General features: G+C 36.1%; 1 protein-coding gene across 1 annotated transcript; it reads right to left on the reverse strand.

Annotated features, from left to right (window-relative positions):
• Nucleotides 1-206: 206 nt before the first annotated feature.
• On the reverse strand, nt 207-10,215 carry LOC142241357 (uncharacterized). The gene is made up of 2 exons (XM_075313136.1): nt 9,988-10,215; nt 207-1,506 (listed from the first exon to the last, which is right to left on the reverse strand). Exons 1-2 carry the CDS (start codon nt 9,996-9,998, stop codon nt 633-635), a joined length of 885 nt encoding a protein of 294 aa, XP_075169251.1. The 5' UTR covers nt 9,999-10,215; the 3' UTR covers nt 207-632.
• Nucleotides 10,216-13,185: the final 2,970 nt, after the last annotated feature.

A 13,185-nucleotide genomic window follows, 5' to 3' on the forward strand; every position in this document is an offset into this window, starting at 1 on the left:
CCGATGAAATAGGTTATGGGTGACTTCGTTATTCGATTGTACCACCCAACCATATTAATATCCCCAATCGAATTGAAAAGTAGATACATATATTGTATAATTTTGGGTGATCTACGAGAGTGGACTGTAAATATGCTTGCAAACTCCCAAAATTATATCCAATTTGGTAGTTTCCAAGGCAAAAAAACAAAGAAAAGGCAAAAGTATTTCAGTTTAAATATGAAGTACAATTTATTAGGTGATCTGCTTTCCGTCTTATCGCTTGTGTTGTAGCTGCATAAGTGAAACACAAGCCAAACATTAAGAACTCGAGTAATGCAATTCAGCTAAAATTTCAGTGGAAGTTACGTTAAAATGGTGGCCCTTTATCCAATTGAGCAAAAGCTTTAATTTCATGAGTAGGCCAATTGGATATAGGGTTGCCATGAATCATGAAATCGTGATGTAATTAATGACAAAAATTCAGTTGATTTTAAAATAGAAATTCATATACATAAGACTATTATTAACATACACAAGTTCATTTTTCATTCTATTGAATAATTTTGTTAGATGTTCAATATAAACTTCATTAAAGGAAAAAAGTTGTTGAAGGCACTTCAACATGTCGCCCCCCTTGCAGTATGGCAACATTAAAAATGACAAGGCCCAGATATGGTCCAGCCAAAAACCGTGCTTTGAGCTATTGGCATAGATGTGGAAGTTTGGATAAGACCGGCTCGTAAAATATGTGGAATTAGATCGTTGGCAAGCATTATTTCAATATTGGTCGGATTAAAGAAATTGGGATCGGCAAGATCGGTTAAGTGATTATAAACATTCATTAACTTCTTATCAGTGGTAGCTTCGGGAAATGTAGTATTAAGCTGCGACCTTACTTCTCCAGAAATTTGGACTTTGGCTGATTTATCATGGTATGACAATAAATTTATGGTACAGAAACGTTTGTTTCCTTTATATGTGGTAGGCAAACGCAGTCTTTCAACCAGGCCAGTCGAAATTACAGTTTGTGCTGCGCCCGAATTAAGTATAAGCCGCGCCTTCATGGGACCTTGTGGACTGAGAACTCTAGCCAGAGCTGTGGGCAAGAAAATATGAGTTCGGTTGCGGTTGCTAAGGCGATCGCTTACGTAAGATTTCGAACTGGATTTTCGTTGGCTACTTGCTGCTTTTCGATTATGTTCGTTTTGTTTCGTTCTGGTTGATGTAGAGGGGCTACGTCTTGATTTTTGATAAATTGAACGCAGGAAGCTTTGTGTTTGCTGGTGGGATTGAGGAGTGTATTCGGTGTGCAGCATCGTGTGATGATGACGATTACATACGATGCATTTTTTCCGAGATGGACACCATTCTCGGGTATGTGATGCGCATAGACAATTAAAACAAAAGTTCTTTTGTTTGGTTATTTCTCTTCGCTCGATGACAGTCATTTTGGAAAATGTGAGACAATCCTTCAAAAAATGTCTCTCGTGGCACACCTTGCATTTGGGTACGCTGGAAGTATTGCTGAAACGTAAAATTTTATTTAATATGTGAACGGATTTTGAAACTAAGCAACAAACGGTTAGATACTGGGCAATATACATAATTTACTTAAAGGTCGAACAATATTTCCGTTTTTAGTCCTGATTTCCGCAACACGAACATTCGAGTCATTACCACGAAAAACCTTTATCACTCGACCAAGACGCCACTCAGTAGGCGGTAATTGATCGTCCCTTACTATTACGAAATCATCTTCCTTAAGATTGCTTTGTACGGTTTTCCATTTATATCGGCGTTGAAGCTCGCAAATATATTCCGTTTTCCAACGTTTGGCAAAGTGTAATTGGATTATCTTCAGTCTTTGCCAACGATTCAACAATGAGAGATCATCAGATATATCTTCGGGGATAGCAGTTAGCGCAGCACCCCTGATCAGGTGGCCTGGTGTCAACGGTGCCAATTCCGATGGGTCTTCACTGATAGGGGATAACGGGCGTGAGTTCAAGATACTTTCAATGCGAATAAGTAAAGTAGAAAACTCTTCAAAGGTATATTTATAAGTACCGGCAACCTTTTTTAGGTGAGTTTTCAAACTTTTTACCCCCGCTTCCCACAAACCTCCCATATGAGGAGCGTGTGGAGGGATAAAGTGCCAAGTGAAGTTGTGAACATTGTATTTCGAGACTAAAGCCTTTTCCGCGGATCGGAGGAAACATTTGTATTCTTGTTTTAGGATTCGATTCCCTCCGACGAAATTTGTCCCATTATCTGAAAAGACTTTATTCGGGAAACCTCTGCGACTGACAAACCTACTGAATGTTGCTAAGAAGGCCTCCGACGATAGATCGGAGCAAGTTTCTAAGTGGATGGCTCGTGTTGATAAACAAACGAAAACAGTTGCGTATCCTTTCTGAATTTTTGCATTTCTAAGGCGTGACGTTTTCAAGTCAAACGGCCCAGCAAAGTCCACTCCAGTGTTGGTAAACGGTAATGAAAACCTACACCTTTCTACAGGTAAGGCAGCCATTATTTGGTGTTTAACTCGATTTTTGTAAATAGTGCATGTTCGACAATTTCGTATACAATGGCGGACAGAGTTCTTTAGTCGGATAACATAAAATTCTTGTCGTATAGCTCTTAACATGATTTGATGTTCAGCATGTAAGGTTATTTTATGTGTAAAATCGATGAACAATTTACAAAATCGAGATTTTTCTGGGAGAATGATCGGATGTCGTTCATTATAACTTATATCTGCATTCGCCAAGCGGCCATTAACACGTAATAATTGATTCTCGCCTAAAAAGGGATTTAGTGTCAATAGGCGGCTTTTCAAACTTATAGGATTCCGAGATTGCAGAGCACTATATTCAGGGAAGTAATATGTCTTTTGCGCAATCATAATCAATTGAATCTTAACATAATTTATTTCCGCTGCTGTGATAAATTGGGTTTCCATTTGAGGTGTTAATCTTTTCTGGCATTTCCTGACAAAACGATACATGAATGAAATAACCCTCAATGCTCTATCAAGTGAAGAAAACCTTTCTAAAATCTCTTCTGATTGTAATGTAGTGTGATTGGTGTTAATTTTCCTTTCCAATGACAATTCCTTTGGTGAAGTTTGCTTTGGCCAAAATTCTAAAGGTTGTGTCAACCAATTCGGTCCATGCCACCAAAGGTTATTCGCATTCAATTCCGATGCCGTAGTGCCTCTCGTACCTATGTCTGCTGGATTGTCAGCTGTTGGGACATGTCTCCATGTGACATTGCCTACATTATCGAGAATCTCAGAAACTTTGTTAGCTACGAAAGTCTTCCAGTGGAAGGGCGGTTTACTGAGCCATGCCAAAGTTATCGTAGAATCCGACCACAGGTAAATTTCAGAAATTGATAAAGTAAGAGTTTCACATACAGATTTGAGAAGCCTTGAGAGTAATGCCGCTCCACACAGCTCTAGTCGTGGTAAACTTATTGTTTTTAAAGGTGCTACTTTACTCTTTGAAACTAATAAATTTGACGAAAATGTGTCATTCGAGGTAGTCACTCTTATGTATAAGCATGCACAAAATGCCTTTTCAGAGGCATCGCAAAATCCATGAATTTGGATTTTGTGTTCCGGTGTAAATCCAACCCATCGTGGAATTTTTATGTTTCTTATTTCGTGAAAATGAGAAATAAAAAAACTCCATTTTTCGAAAGTGTGTTGTCTTATTTCTTCATCCCAATCTGTACCGTCAATCCAGAGCTGTTGCATCAAGACTTTTGCTACTACGATGATGGGAGCGAGCCAACCCGCAGGATCAAAAAGTTTAGCTACAATCGACAAGATTTTGCGCTTTGTCATTGGTTCGGAAGGTATGGAAATGTTAGTGACATTATAAAAAAAATGATCTGACATGGCATTCCAACGAATGCCCAATGTTTTGGTTTCACTAACGTCCTCCAATTTTAAGAAATCTTCGTTTAGAAGATCCTCCGGGGGAAAGTGTTGAAGAATGTCGCGATGATTTGCCGTTATCTTCTTTAGAGGAAACCCTGCGGAGTTCAGTAAGTGAATCAGTTCTTTCAAATTTGCCGTGGTTTCAGTGACTGTATAACCACCAGATAGTATATCATCCACATAAACTTGATTTCTTAAAATTGCAGCTGCCGTCGGATGTGTTAATTCCCCATCTTCACTCAACTTATGTAAAGTTCTGATAGCCAAATAAGGGGCACAATTAACACCAAATGTGACCGTCTTTAAGCAAAAATCTTGAATAGTGTTAGAGGGTGATATTCGAAACAGAATTCTTTGAAATTGTCGATCTTCATCGTGAACGAAGATCTGACGGTACATTTTTTGAATATCCCCATTGAAAACATATTTGAAGAATCGCCATCTCAATATGACGTTCATCAAATCATTTTGTTGTGGTGGCCCTGTATGTAGGATATCATTTAGAGAAAATCCGGTACTAGTCTTTTTTGAGGCATTGAACACCACTCGAACCTTAGTAGATGTTCTTTCAGGCTTTACTACAGCATGATGGGGTAGATAATATGAGAAATAGTCAGCATCCTTGCAAATCTCCACATCATTGGTGGCTTCCATGTGTCCCAGGTCAATATATTCAGATAAAGTTTTATTATACTCCTGTTCAAGTTTCGGGGACTTGCTCAATGTCTTTTCCATTCTCAGAAACTGCCCCATTGCTGCACGTCTTGACGATCCTAAATACGTTCGTGTATTCGTATGGTCCTTAAATGGTAGTCGAACGATATATTTGCCATCTGGACGACGTTTGACTGTTGATTTGTAAAATTCTTCACACCATTTATCATCCTCAGATGGAGTGTTTTCAGTATTAATGCCTTCCAATTCCCAGAAACGTTTGAGGTTTTCGTTTAAAGTATCTGGATGTGTAATCCACGAAGCAAATGTTTCAACGGATCGTACACTAGGTTTACCGCTTATGATCCAACCGAATTCTGTTTCCTGCGCCAAGAGATTGCCAGCAATATTTTTTATTACACCCGACTTCAAAATATATGGTAGTATATCGCTTCCCATTAGCATGTCGATTTGAGCAGGGTGCAAGAAATTCGGATCTGCTAAGTCGATCTTATTTAATTCGGTCCAATCGGTGACGCAAGTCGGATACGATGGCATCAATTGATTCAAAGTCGTTACTACTATCACTGGTGCAGTGTGTTCAAAGTTAGACTTTCGTGATTTCAACGTAAGACGGCAGATCTTTGAAGAATTTTCTAACAAAGTTCCTCCCAAACCAGAAATTGTTGTGAACGATTTCTTTGTTGGTATTGAAAATCTATTTACGACCCTAGACGAAATAAACGACTCTTGAGATCCTTGATCAATAAATACCCTGATAGTGAAAGTTACTCCATAGTTGTCAATGTCCACGAGGGCCGTGGGTAAAATGGTAGATTCTCCTGATACAGCGAAATGAGTTCGTACATTTTGTGTATCAGAATAAGCTGCACTAGAAGTGGTAGGCTGTTCAAACGTTTCAGTCTCAATATGTAAGGAATTAGCTTGCGGATTAAGCTGACTACCATCTTGGCAAACTTCAGGATGTAGTAGTGTATGATGTTGCTGCTGGCACCTTTGACAAACATACTCACTTTGACAATCCTGAGCCCTGTGCGCATATGAGAGACAGTTTTGACACACATTATTATTTGTAACGAACTTTTGTTTCTCCTTAAGCGGCCAAGATTTGAATTTAGGGCAACTGCGTAAAGCATGATTTCTCTTGCATACTTTACACGGTCTATAGTTATGTTCAGTCTTTGTATGATAATTCTGTGATTTTTGAGGTTTCTGGGAAGTTACAGGAGGACTCGTAGGTTTCCGGATATCGGAAATGGATTCCAACATATTTAAACGTTTGGTGATGAAGTCATCTAATTGTTCCCATGTCGGCACTTGTCGGTGGTCACTCAAAGAGACTTCCCAAGCTGCCAAAGTTTCTTCCGGAAGTTTGGTTGAAACCCAATATATCAGAAGGGGATCCCACGAAATGGTCGAAACATTATACGTTTTCAGCATGGATAAGCAATTATTAATGGTATATTGAAGATTCCGCAATGATTTTCCCTTCTCAGAAGTAGCATTCTCAATTTCGAAAATCCTCCGCAACTGGTGATTTATAAGTATACGCCTATTTTCAAACCGTTGACTAAGTGCCTCCCACGCAAAATCAAAGTTATCGTCAGTTAAAGAAAATTGTTTGACGATTTGGCTCGCTTCACCGCGAGTTTTCGCTCTTAGGTGAAAGAGCTTTTGTGCTGGCGATAACTTCGGATGTTTTATATAAATTGCCGAAAACATATCTCGGAAACTCGGCCATTTATCATAACCCCCACTAAAGATCTCGGTGTCGCAAGCTGGTACTTTTAGTGCGAATCCTGACTCATCGCAGTTTCTGGAATTCGAACATGGTCTCACATCAGTCCGATCCGATATATCCTTATCTTTCTGTATAAGGTCCAGAATCAAAGATTTGCATGTCTTGTAAGACCTACACGATTCCGCAAATTTTGCGTGGATAGACTCCTGTGTCTGCTTTGTAATGTCCGTATTCTCAGTCATCTCAACCTCGTAAACTTTAACGAGTTGATGCCATCGCCGTTCCAAATCGTCAAGTTCGACTTGTAATCCAGAGAATCTCTGAGGTTTTTCCTCCAGGCTCGCAAAATCCGCGCAAAACGTAACGACTTGATCGGATAAAAAAATGAATTTCTGAGAAGCCATCCTCCCGGATATAAAGCGAACGATTGATAAAGTTGCAATACAACTGTTAGACAAAATATGTATTTATCTCTCGAACCAAGTAATTAAGTATGTAAGCGTTATACGATATGATAAATACAATATCCTTACTTAATCCGTTACCGTCCAAAATTCCAGAATAATTCGCAAAATTTTAAAGACGTCTCGTATGAGCGATACAGGTAAAATATTCCAAGGTTTCTTCGAAGATTGGTTCCAATATCGTAAAAATGCTACCGATTCCCCAGATTATTAACTAGGCCTTTTCATACAAATTTCATTGAAAATAGTGTATTTATATGTCGATATAACCAGTCATAATCGGATTATACCTGATTTTCCGAAAGCAAATTATTAGACCAATGATAAAATAAAATATAGTCAATTCACGATTTACCATACGAACATATTATCACCGCCAGAAATTCAAATATGGGTATTAGATTTAAAATCAATCAACAGATCAATGTGTGCAATTATATGGCTATTCACATGTATGTTGCAATAACATACAAAATTTTCTTTTCTTTTTCAGATTCAGTCACAAAATTAATTGATCAATCAAAGTTTTAATTGAGCATCAAAAAAATACAATATTTACAAAAAAATTGGTTTCATTAGCAAATTTCAATTAATTCTTTTTGTAATTAATTCATTTCAATTTTCAATTGATGTTGATTGCAAAACTCAATTAATGTTTTTTTTTTTTTCCAATTGGTTTATTATGCCTCAATCACTTCCATAATGTACATGTATTCATAATTCTTCAACTGTCCTACTCTTCCGAGTTTAATTAAAGAGTCAATTGTAAGATAATTGAAAAATTTAATTTAATTTGAAAATTTAAAAATTCCTAATCATATTGAATTGTATTACTGTTCCTAGTTTGATTAAAGGCGCATAGTATCAACCAATTGTTTGTTCTTTCTTTTCTCTTTTTCAACTTTTCAATTGCAAATATTTCGATATTTCCCTCTGTGACTTTTTTCGTGGACTTATAAAGTGACCGTAAAGCCGTAGCAAGATCTTAAGCACTGCTTCAATAACATAAAAATAAGAATTGAGAAATTCATTTATATCCACATAATTATATAAATATTCGCGAAGTTCATATCAAGGGGTCTAATTGCATAATACTGGGATACAAGATGTTCTTTGCCTGTGCCCCCCAAATCAAATAAATTGCATATCTTAAGTCCCAGGGTTCTCCGTGTATATACATATAAAAGGGAAAGTTCTGTTATTTAATATGAGATGAAAATCAGGTCATGTGCTAATCCTTTGGCACAATGACTCGGTGGTCGCAGAAAATTGTAAATTCCAGACAGGTAACGTTAGTGTCCGTTCACTAACATTCTATCACTTCGAAAATAGAACACTTTCTTATTTATATTTCCCTTTTAGGATATCCTGATTTGTCAGCTGACTAAATCGTGATTTCAATTAACGGTCGTTCCCTCGTTGAGGGGACTAAAACTGTGATTATTGTTCACACCTTACGTAGAATCAACTTTGCCTTTCTCGATTGCAAAGACGTTCACACCAAAACTTACTGATAAAAATGAATCTAGAACGCCTAGGAAGATCTTGTTCCTGCGTTTTATACCGCGGGGTATCTAAATGGTTTATATCACTAGCCCGTGAATGAAAATATACCAGTGTTCAGGCCTACAATCTGGCCACTCTGTATAGAATTCACAAAAAAACACGTTAAGTGAATGTAGGCGAGAGAACAACAAAGAAATAATAATAACAACTGGGATGCATTAAAGTAATCAAGGTATCAACCAAAAAAAAAAAACACACATACCTTATTCCTTGTCTCCCTCCAAATATTCGTATGGCTTGTTGATATGTTCCTCACTTCGTTGTACAGTTATCTAGCAACTTTTTTTTCCAATTCACTTGTCGTTTACTTTTCTAAATTTGTGAAAACGTGTTCCAATAGCACTAATGTGTGAAAATAATTTTTTTTCTTTTTATTTTAGGAACTTCTTGAGCCCCTTGCCTGTAATTTTTGCGGTCAGGATTTTTTCCGTTGTCGGACGTCTAATGTCCATACAAATTCAACTCAAAAAAATCCAATAAAAATCTCACTGCACTTTTACCATAAATAGTAAAACTTCTTTAATAATATTCACATAGCATATTTAATAATTTAACAAAGTCTTTGTTTTGTAATCGTTGAGTTTCCACTTGCACAAATTAAGTTTCTAATAAATTCCTCTAGAGTAGACCAATAATCTTCCAATTTTGGCCTTTAGACAAACTAATTTGCTTTTTTGACACCTTTTACAACTATTTAATTATTCACTTAGCAAGTCCCAATACTTTCAATTCTCGTATTGTGTCTTCCTCAATTCAATTTTTCTTCCTCCTCTTATGTCGCGCGTAAGCCAACTATCAAATCTGCCAAAGTTACACCAACTTCAGTAGCTGTCAACATTTTCGAAGAGATACCAACTTTCAAATAAACTACCAATAACTGATCCCACAATGAAGAGTAAAGCTAGAAGTTGACGCTGGGAGTTTGTATGTGTGTGTGTTTCTGATAGAGAATGAGAGTCTCGAAAGAGTATATAAGAGAATCTCGTACGTGCTGGCTATCAAAGAGAATTTCTCTTTCCAAACTGTGATATAAATCTTACAGAGAACAGAACAAGCTATTTTATACAATAGACTAATAGTGGTGAGTTCAGTGTATAGTGGTTATTCACAAATATCATGAGTACCTATAACATTAGATTCAATAAAAAAATGTCATATTATTACTAGCTCATGCTTTTTGACCGTGATGAATCTCTTTAGGTGCTTATGCTCGTGGAGCCTTAAGATAGTCTTGACATTAACATGTCGAGTCCGAATTTCTTATAGTGCACTCTTTTCATACAATATGCTCGTGAAGCGGTATGTAAAAAAACCCTAATTGCATAAACGAGGGGTAACCAATTCAGGGCAATTTACTTCTTCATGCCAAGAAAACTTCTAGAACTTTTCCTTTCCAACGTGATTGATAGGATAATTCAGCATTAATTTCTTTCTTCTTTCCCAACGTAATTGAAAGACTGTATACAGCACACAAATACAAGATCAAAAATTAAAATGACGAGAAACACTATTCTCGTGCACTATGTTTTCTTTGCCAAATATTTTCGTTCGCAGAATTATATTCATAAATGCACAATCCCTAACCGTTCACATATTAAATAAAACTGACGTACCTTTTCTCCATTTCTCTGCCTTTAAGTTAGAGTAGATGAGTTTGTTTTGAGCAAAGTGGTAGTTTAACGTTTTCCAGTAACTTAATACGATTTTTGGAGCAGTTCCTTGACGGATCGATGGACCATGTATAATTTTGGGTGATCTACGAGAGTGGACTGTAAATATGCTTGCAAACTCCCAAAATTATATCCAATTTGGTAGTTTCCAAGGCAAAAAAAACAAAGAAAAGGCAAAAGTATTTCAGTTTAAATATGAAGTACAATTTATTAGGTGATCTGCTTTCCGTCTTATCGCTTGTGTTGTAGCTGCATAAGTGAAACACAAGCCAAACATTAAGAACTCGAGTAATGCAATTCAGCTAAAATTTCAGTGGAAGTTACGTTAAAATGGTGGCCCTTTATCCAATTGAGCAAAAGCTTTAATTTCATGAGTAGGCCAATTGGATATAGGGTTGCCATGAATCATGAAATCGTGATGTAATTAATGACAAAAATTCAGTTGATTTTAAAATAGAAATTCATATACATAAGACTATTATTAACATACACAAGTTCATTTTTCATTCTATTGAATAATTTTGTTAGATGTTCAATATAAACTTCATTAAAGGAAAAAAGTTGTTGAAGGCACTTCAACATATATTTTATTAAATTACAAATTATATGTTTATTGTTATTTAAATATTATTTAGAACAAAATACAGAAGCACAAAAAATGATTATAGACGGCATACCCGGCCCAAGGGAAGTACATATGCCACAAGAGATTGAAATTTGCGAACGAAAATCTTTGACTTTTCATCATTACCCATGACAAAAAAACACCTCCTCAATGAAAAATTTGATGAACAGTTCAACGAATGATATAGCCTTTAAAACGCCTTCAAAATAAAATCCGAATCAACAGACAACGTTAGCGCCCATAACCCACCGTAGTATGCTTTACGGTCCAAAAACTAAACTTGATTTCCCCAGGCCGCATTTGATGATTTCATTGATACCTGAAAATCGAAATTTTATATTGTGTCCTTAAGCATAAACAGTTCAGCTACAAACCATTGTTTTTTGTTCGGTTTCAGTCCATTGCAAGCTTTTGAACCATATGTACTCGTTTTGAGTTGAAATCCATGTTCACATGTTATGGATTTAATAATACAAAATATAATGAATTTAACAATAATGACATTGACATTTCAAAAATTATTCAAATCGAATTCGGCTGTGGTTACCAAATGTGAGTGATGATTACTAAATAACAGTTGAGAAACTTCTTTACGGTAGGTCGTATGTACCGATGTCAGGAAATATTTTTCATAGAAGTGACATTTGGTTGTCACAACGATTTATCTTTCAACACACAAGAAAACTTATTGCAATTTTCACCAAATGGTTGTAGGGGACAAATAATATTCAACAATACTGGAAAACTATAGAGACAACTTATATTATGTTCTGAGTGTCGAATATTTATTACTGCAAACGTTTTCCAACCAATCTGTTTTCTGTGTGTAGATTGGGACCTTTGTATTTAATGCTCTGAATTATCCATGTGATGTCGATCACATTGACTCGAGTATAGCGGGTGAAACAGACTTTTAAATATTTAAGGGTCTAGTTATGGACATTTAAGACCATACATTAGTTACAGAGAAAGTCAGATGAATTTTATGAAACATAATCCATATTCTGTAGACTTATATACTGGAAGGATTATTTTAATTGGTGAAATCGGTATATATGGAGTTTTTTGGAATTAAGAAAACATTTTTTACTTTGAAGTATCTCTTACAATTTGGATTTTTAAAATGACATTTGTTTGTACACGAATAGCTTTATTAATATACCACGGAAAAAGAATGAACATTTGAGAATCCAGTTAATTATACCCTGCGCCACACTGTGGAACAGGGTATTATAAGATAGTGCATATGTTTGTAACACCGAGAAGGAGACGAGATAGACACAGGGTGTCTTTGGCAATAATGCTCAGGGTGGGTCCCTGAGTCGATATAACCGTGTCCGTCTATCCGTATGTCCGTCCGTCCGTCCGTCTGTCTGTCTGTGAACACATTTTTGTGATCAATGTCTAGGTCGCAATTTAAGTCCAGTCGCCTTCAAATTTGGCACATGTTCCTAATTTGGGTCAGAATAGAACCCTATTGATTTTGGAAGAAATCGGTTCAGATTTAGATATAGCTCCCATATATATCTTTCGCCCGATATGCACTAATATTGACCCAGCAGCCAGATTTTTGACCGAATTTGGTTGAAATTTTGCACTAGGGGTACAATTAGTAGTATAGTCAAGTGTGCAAAATTTGATTGAAATCGGTTCAGATTTAGATATAGCTCCCATATATATCTTTCGCCCGATATGGACTAATATGGTCCTAAAAACCAGAGTTTTGGCCCAATTTGGTTGAAATTTTGCACAGAGAGTAGATTTAGCATTGTAGCTATGCGTGCCAAATTTGATTGAAATCGGTTCAGATTTAGATATAGCTTCCATATATATTGTTCGCCCGATATGGACTTATATGGCCCCTGAAGCCAGAGTTTGGCCCAATTTGGTTGAAATTTTGCACTAGGAGTACAATTAGTAATATAGTCATGTGTGCCAAATTTGATTGAAATCGGTTCAGATTTAGATATAGCTCCCATATATATGTTTTTCTGATTTCGACAAAAATGGTCAAAATACCAACATTTTCCTTGTTAAATCGCCACTGCTTAGTCGAAAAGTTGTAAATATGACTCTAATTTTCCTAAACTTCTAATACATATATATCGAGCGATAAATCATAAATAAACTTTTGCGAAATATCCTTAAAATTGCTTCAGATTTAAATGTTTCACATATTTTTTTACTAAAATTGTGTTCCACCCTAGTGCATTAGCCAACTTAAATTTTGAGTCTATATATAAAGTCTATCAAATTCTTTCCAAATCGAGTGATATTTAAATGTATGTATTTGGGACAAATCTTTATATATAGGATGTGATATGGTATCGAAAATTTAGATCTACAAAGCGGTGCAGGGTATGATATAGTCGGCCCCGCCCGACTTTAGACTTTCCTTACTTGTTTTTTTTTTAATTGTTGCTGGTAATATATTTTTTTATAACAGATACTTAAAAATAAAAATTATATCCTCCATTTCAAAAAAAAAAATAACAAGTTTAAACAGAAAACTTGAA

Source organism: Haematobia irritans, chromosome 5 (genome assembly GCF_050003625.1).
Source record: "Haematobia irritans isolate KBUSLIRL chromosome 5, ASM5000362v1, whole genome shotgun sequence".
NCBI classification, from domain to species: domain Eukaryota; kingdom Metazoa; phylum Arthropoda; class Insecta; order Diptera; family Muscidae; genus Haematobia; species Haematobia irritans.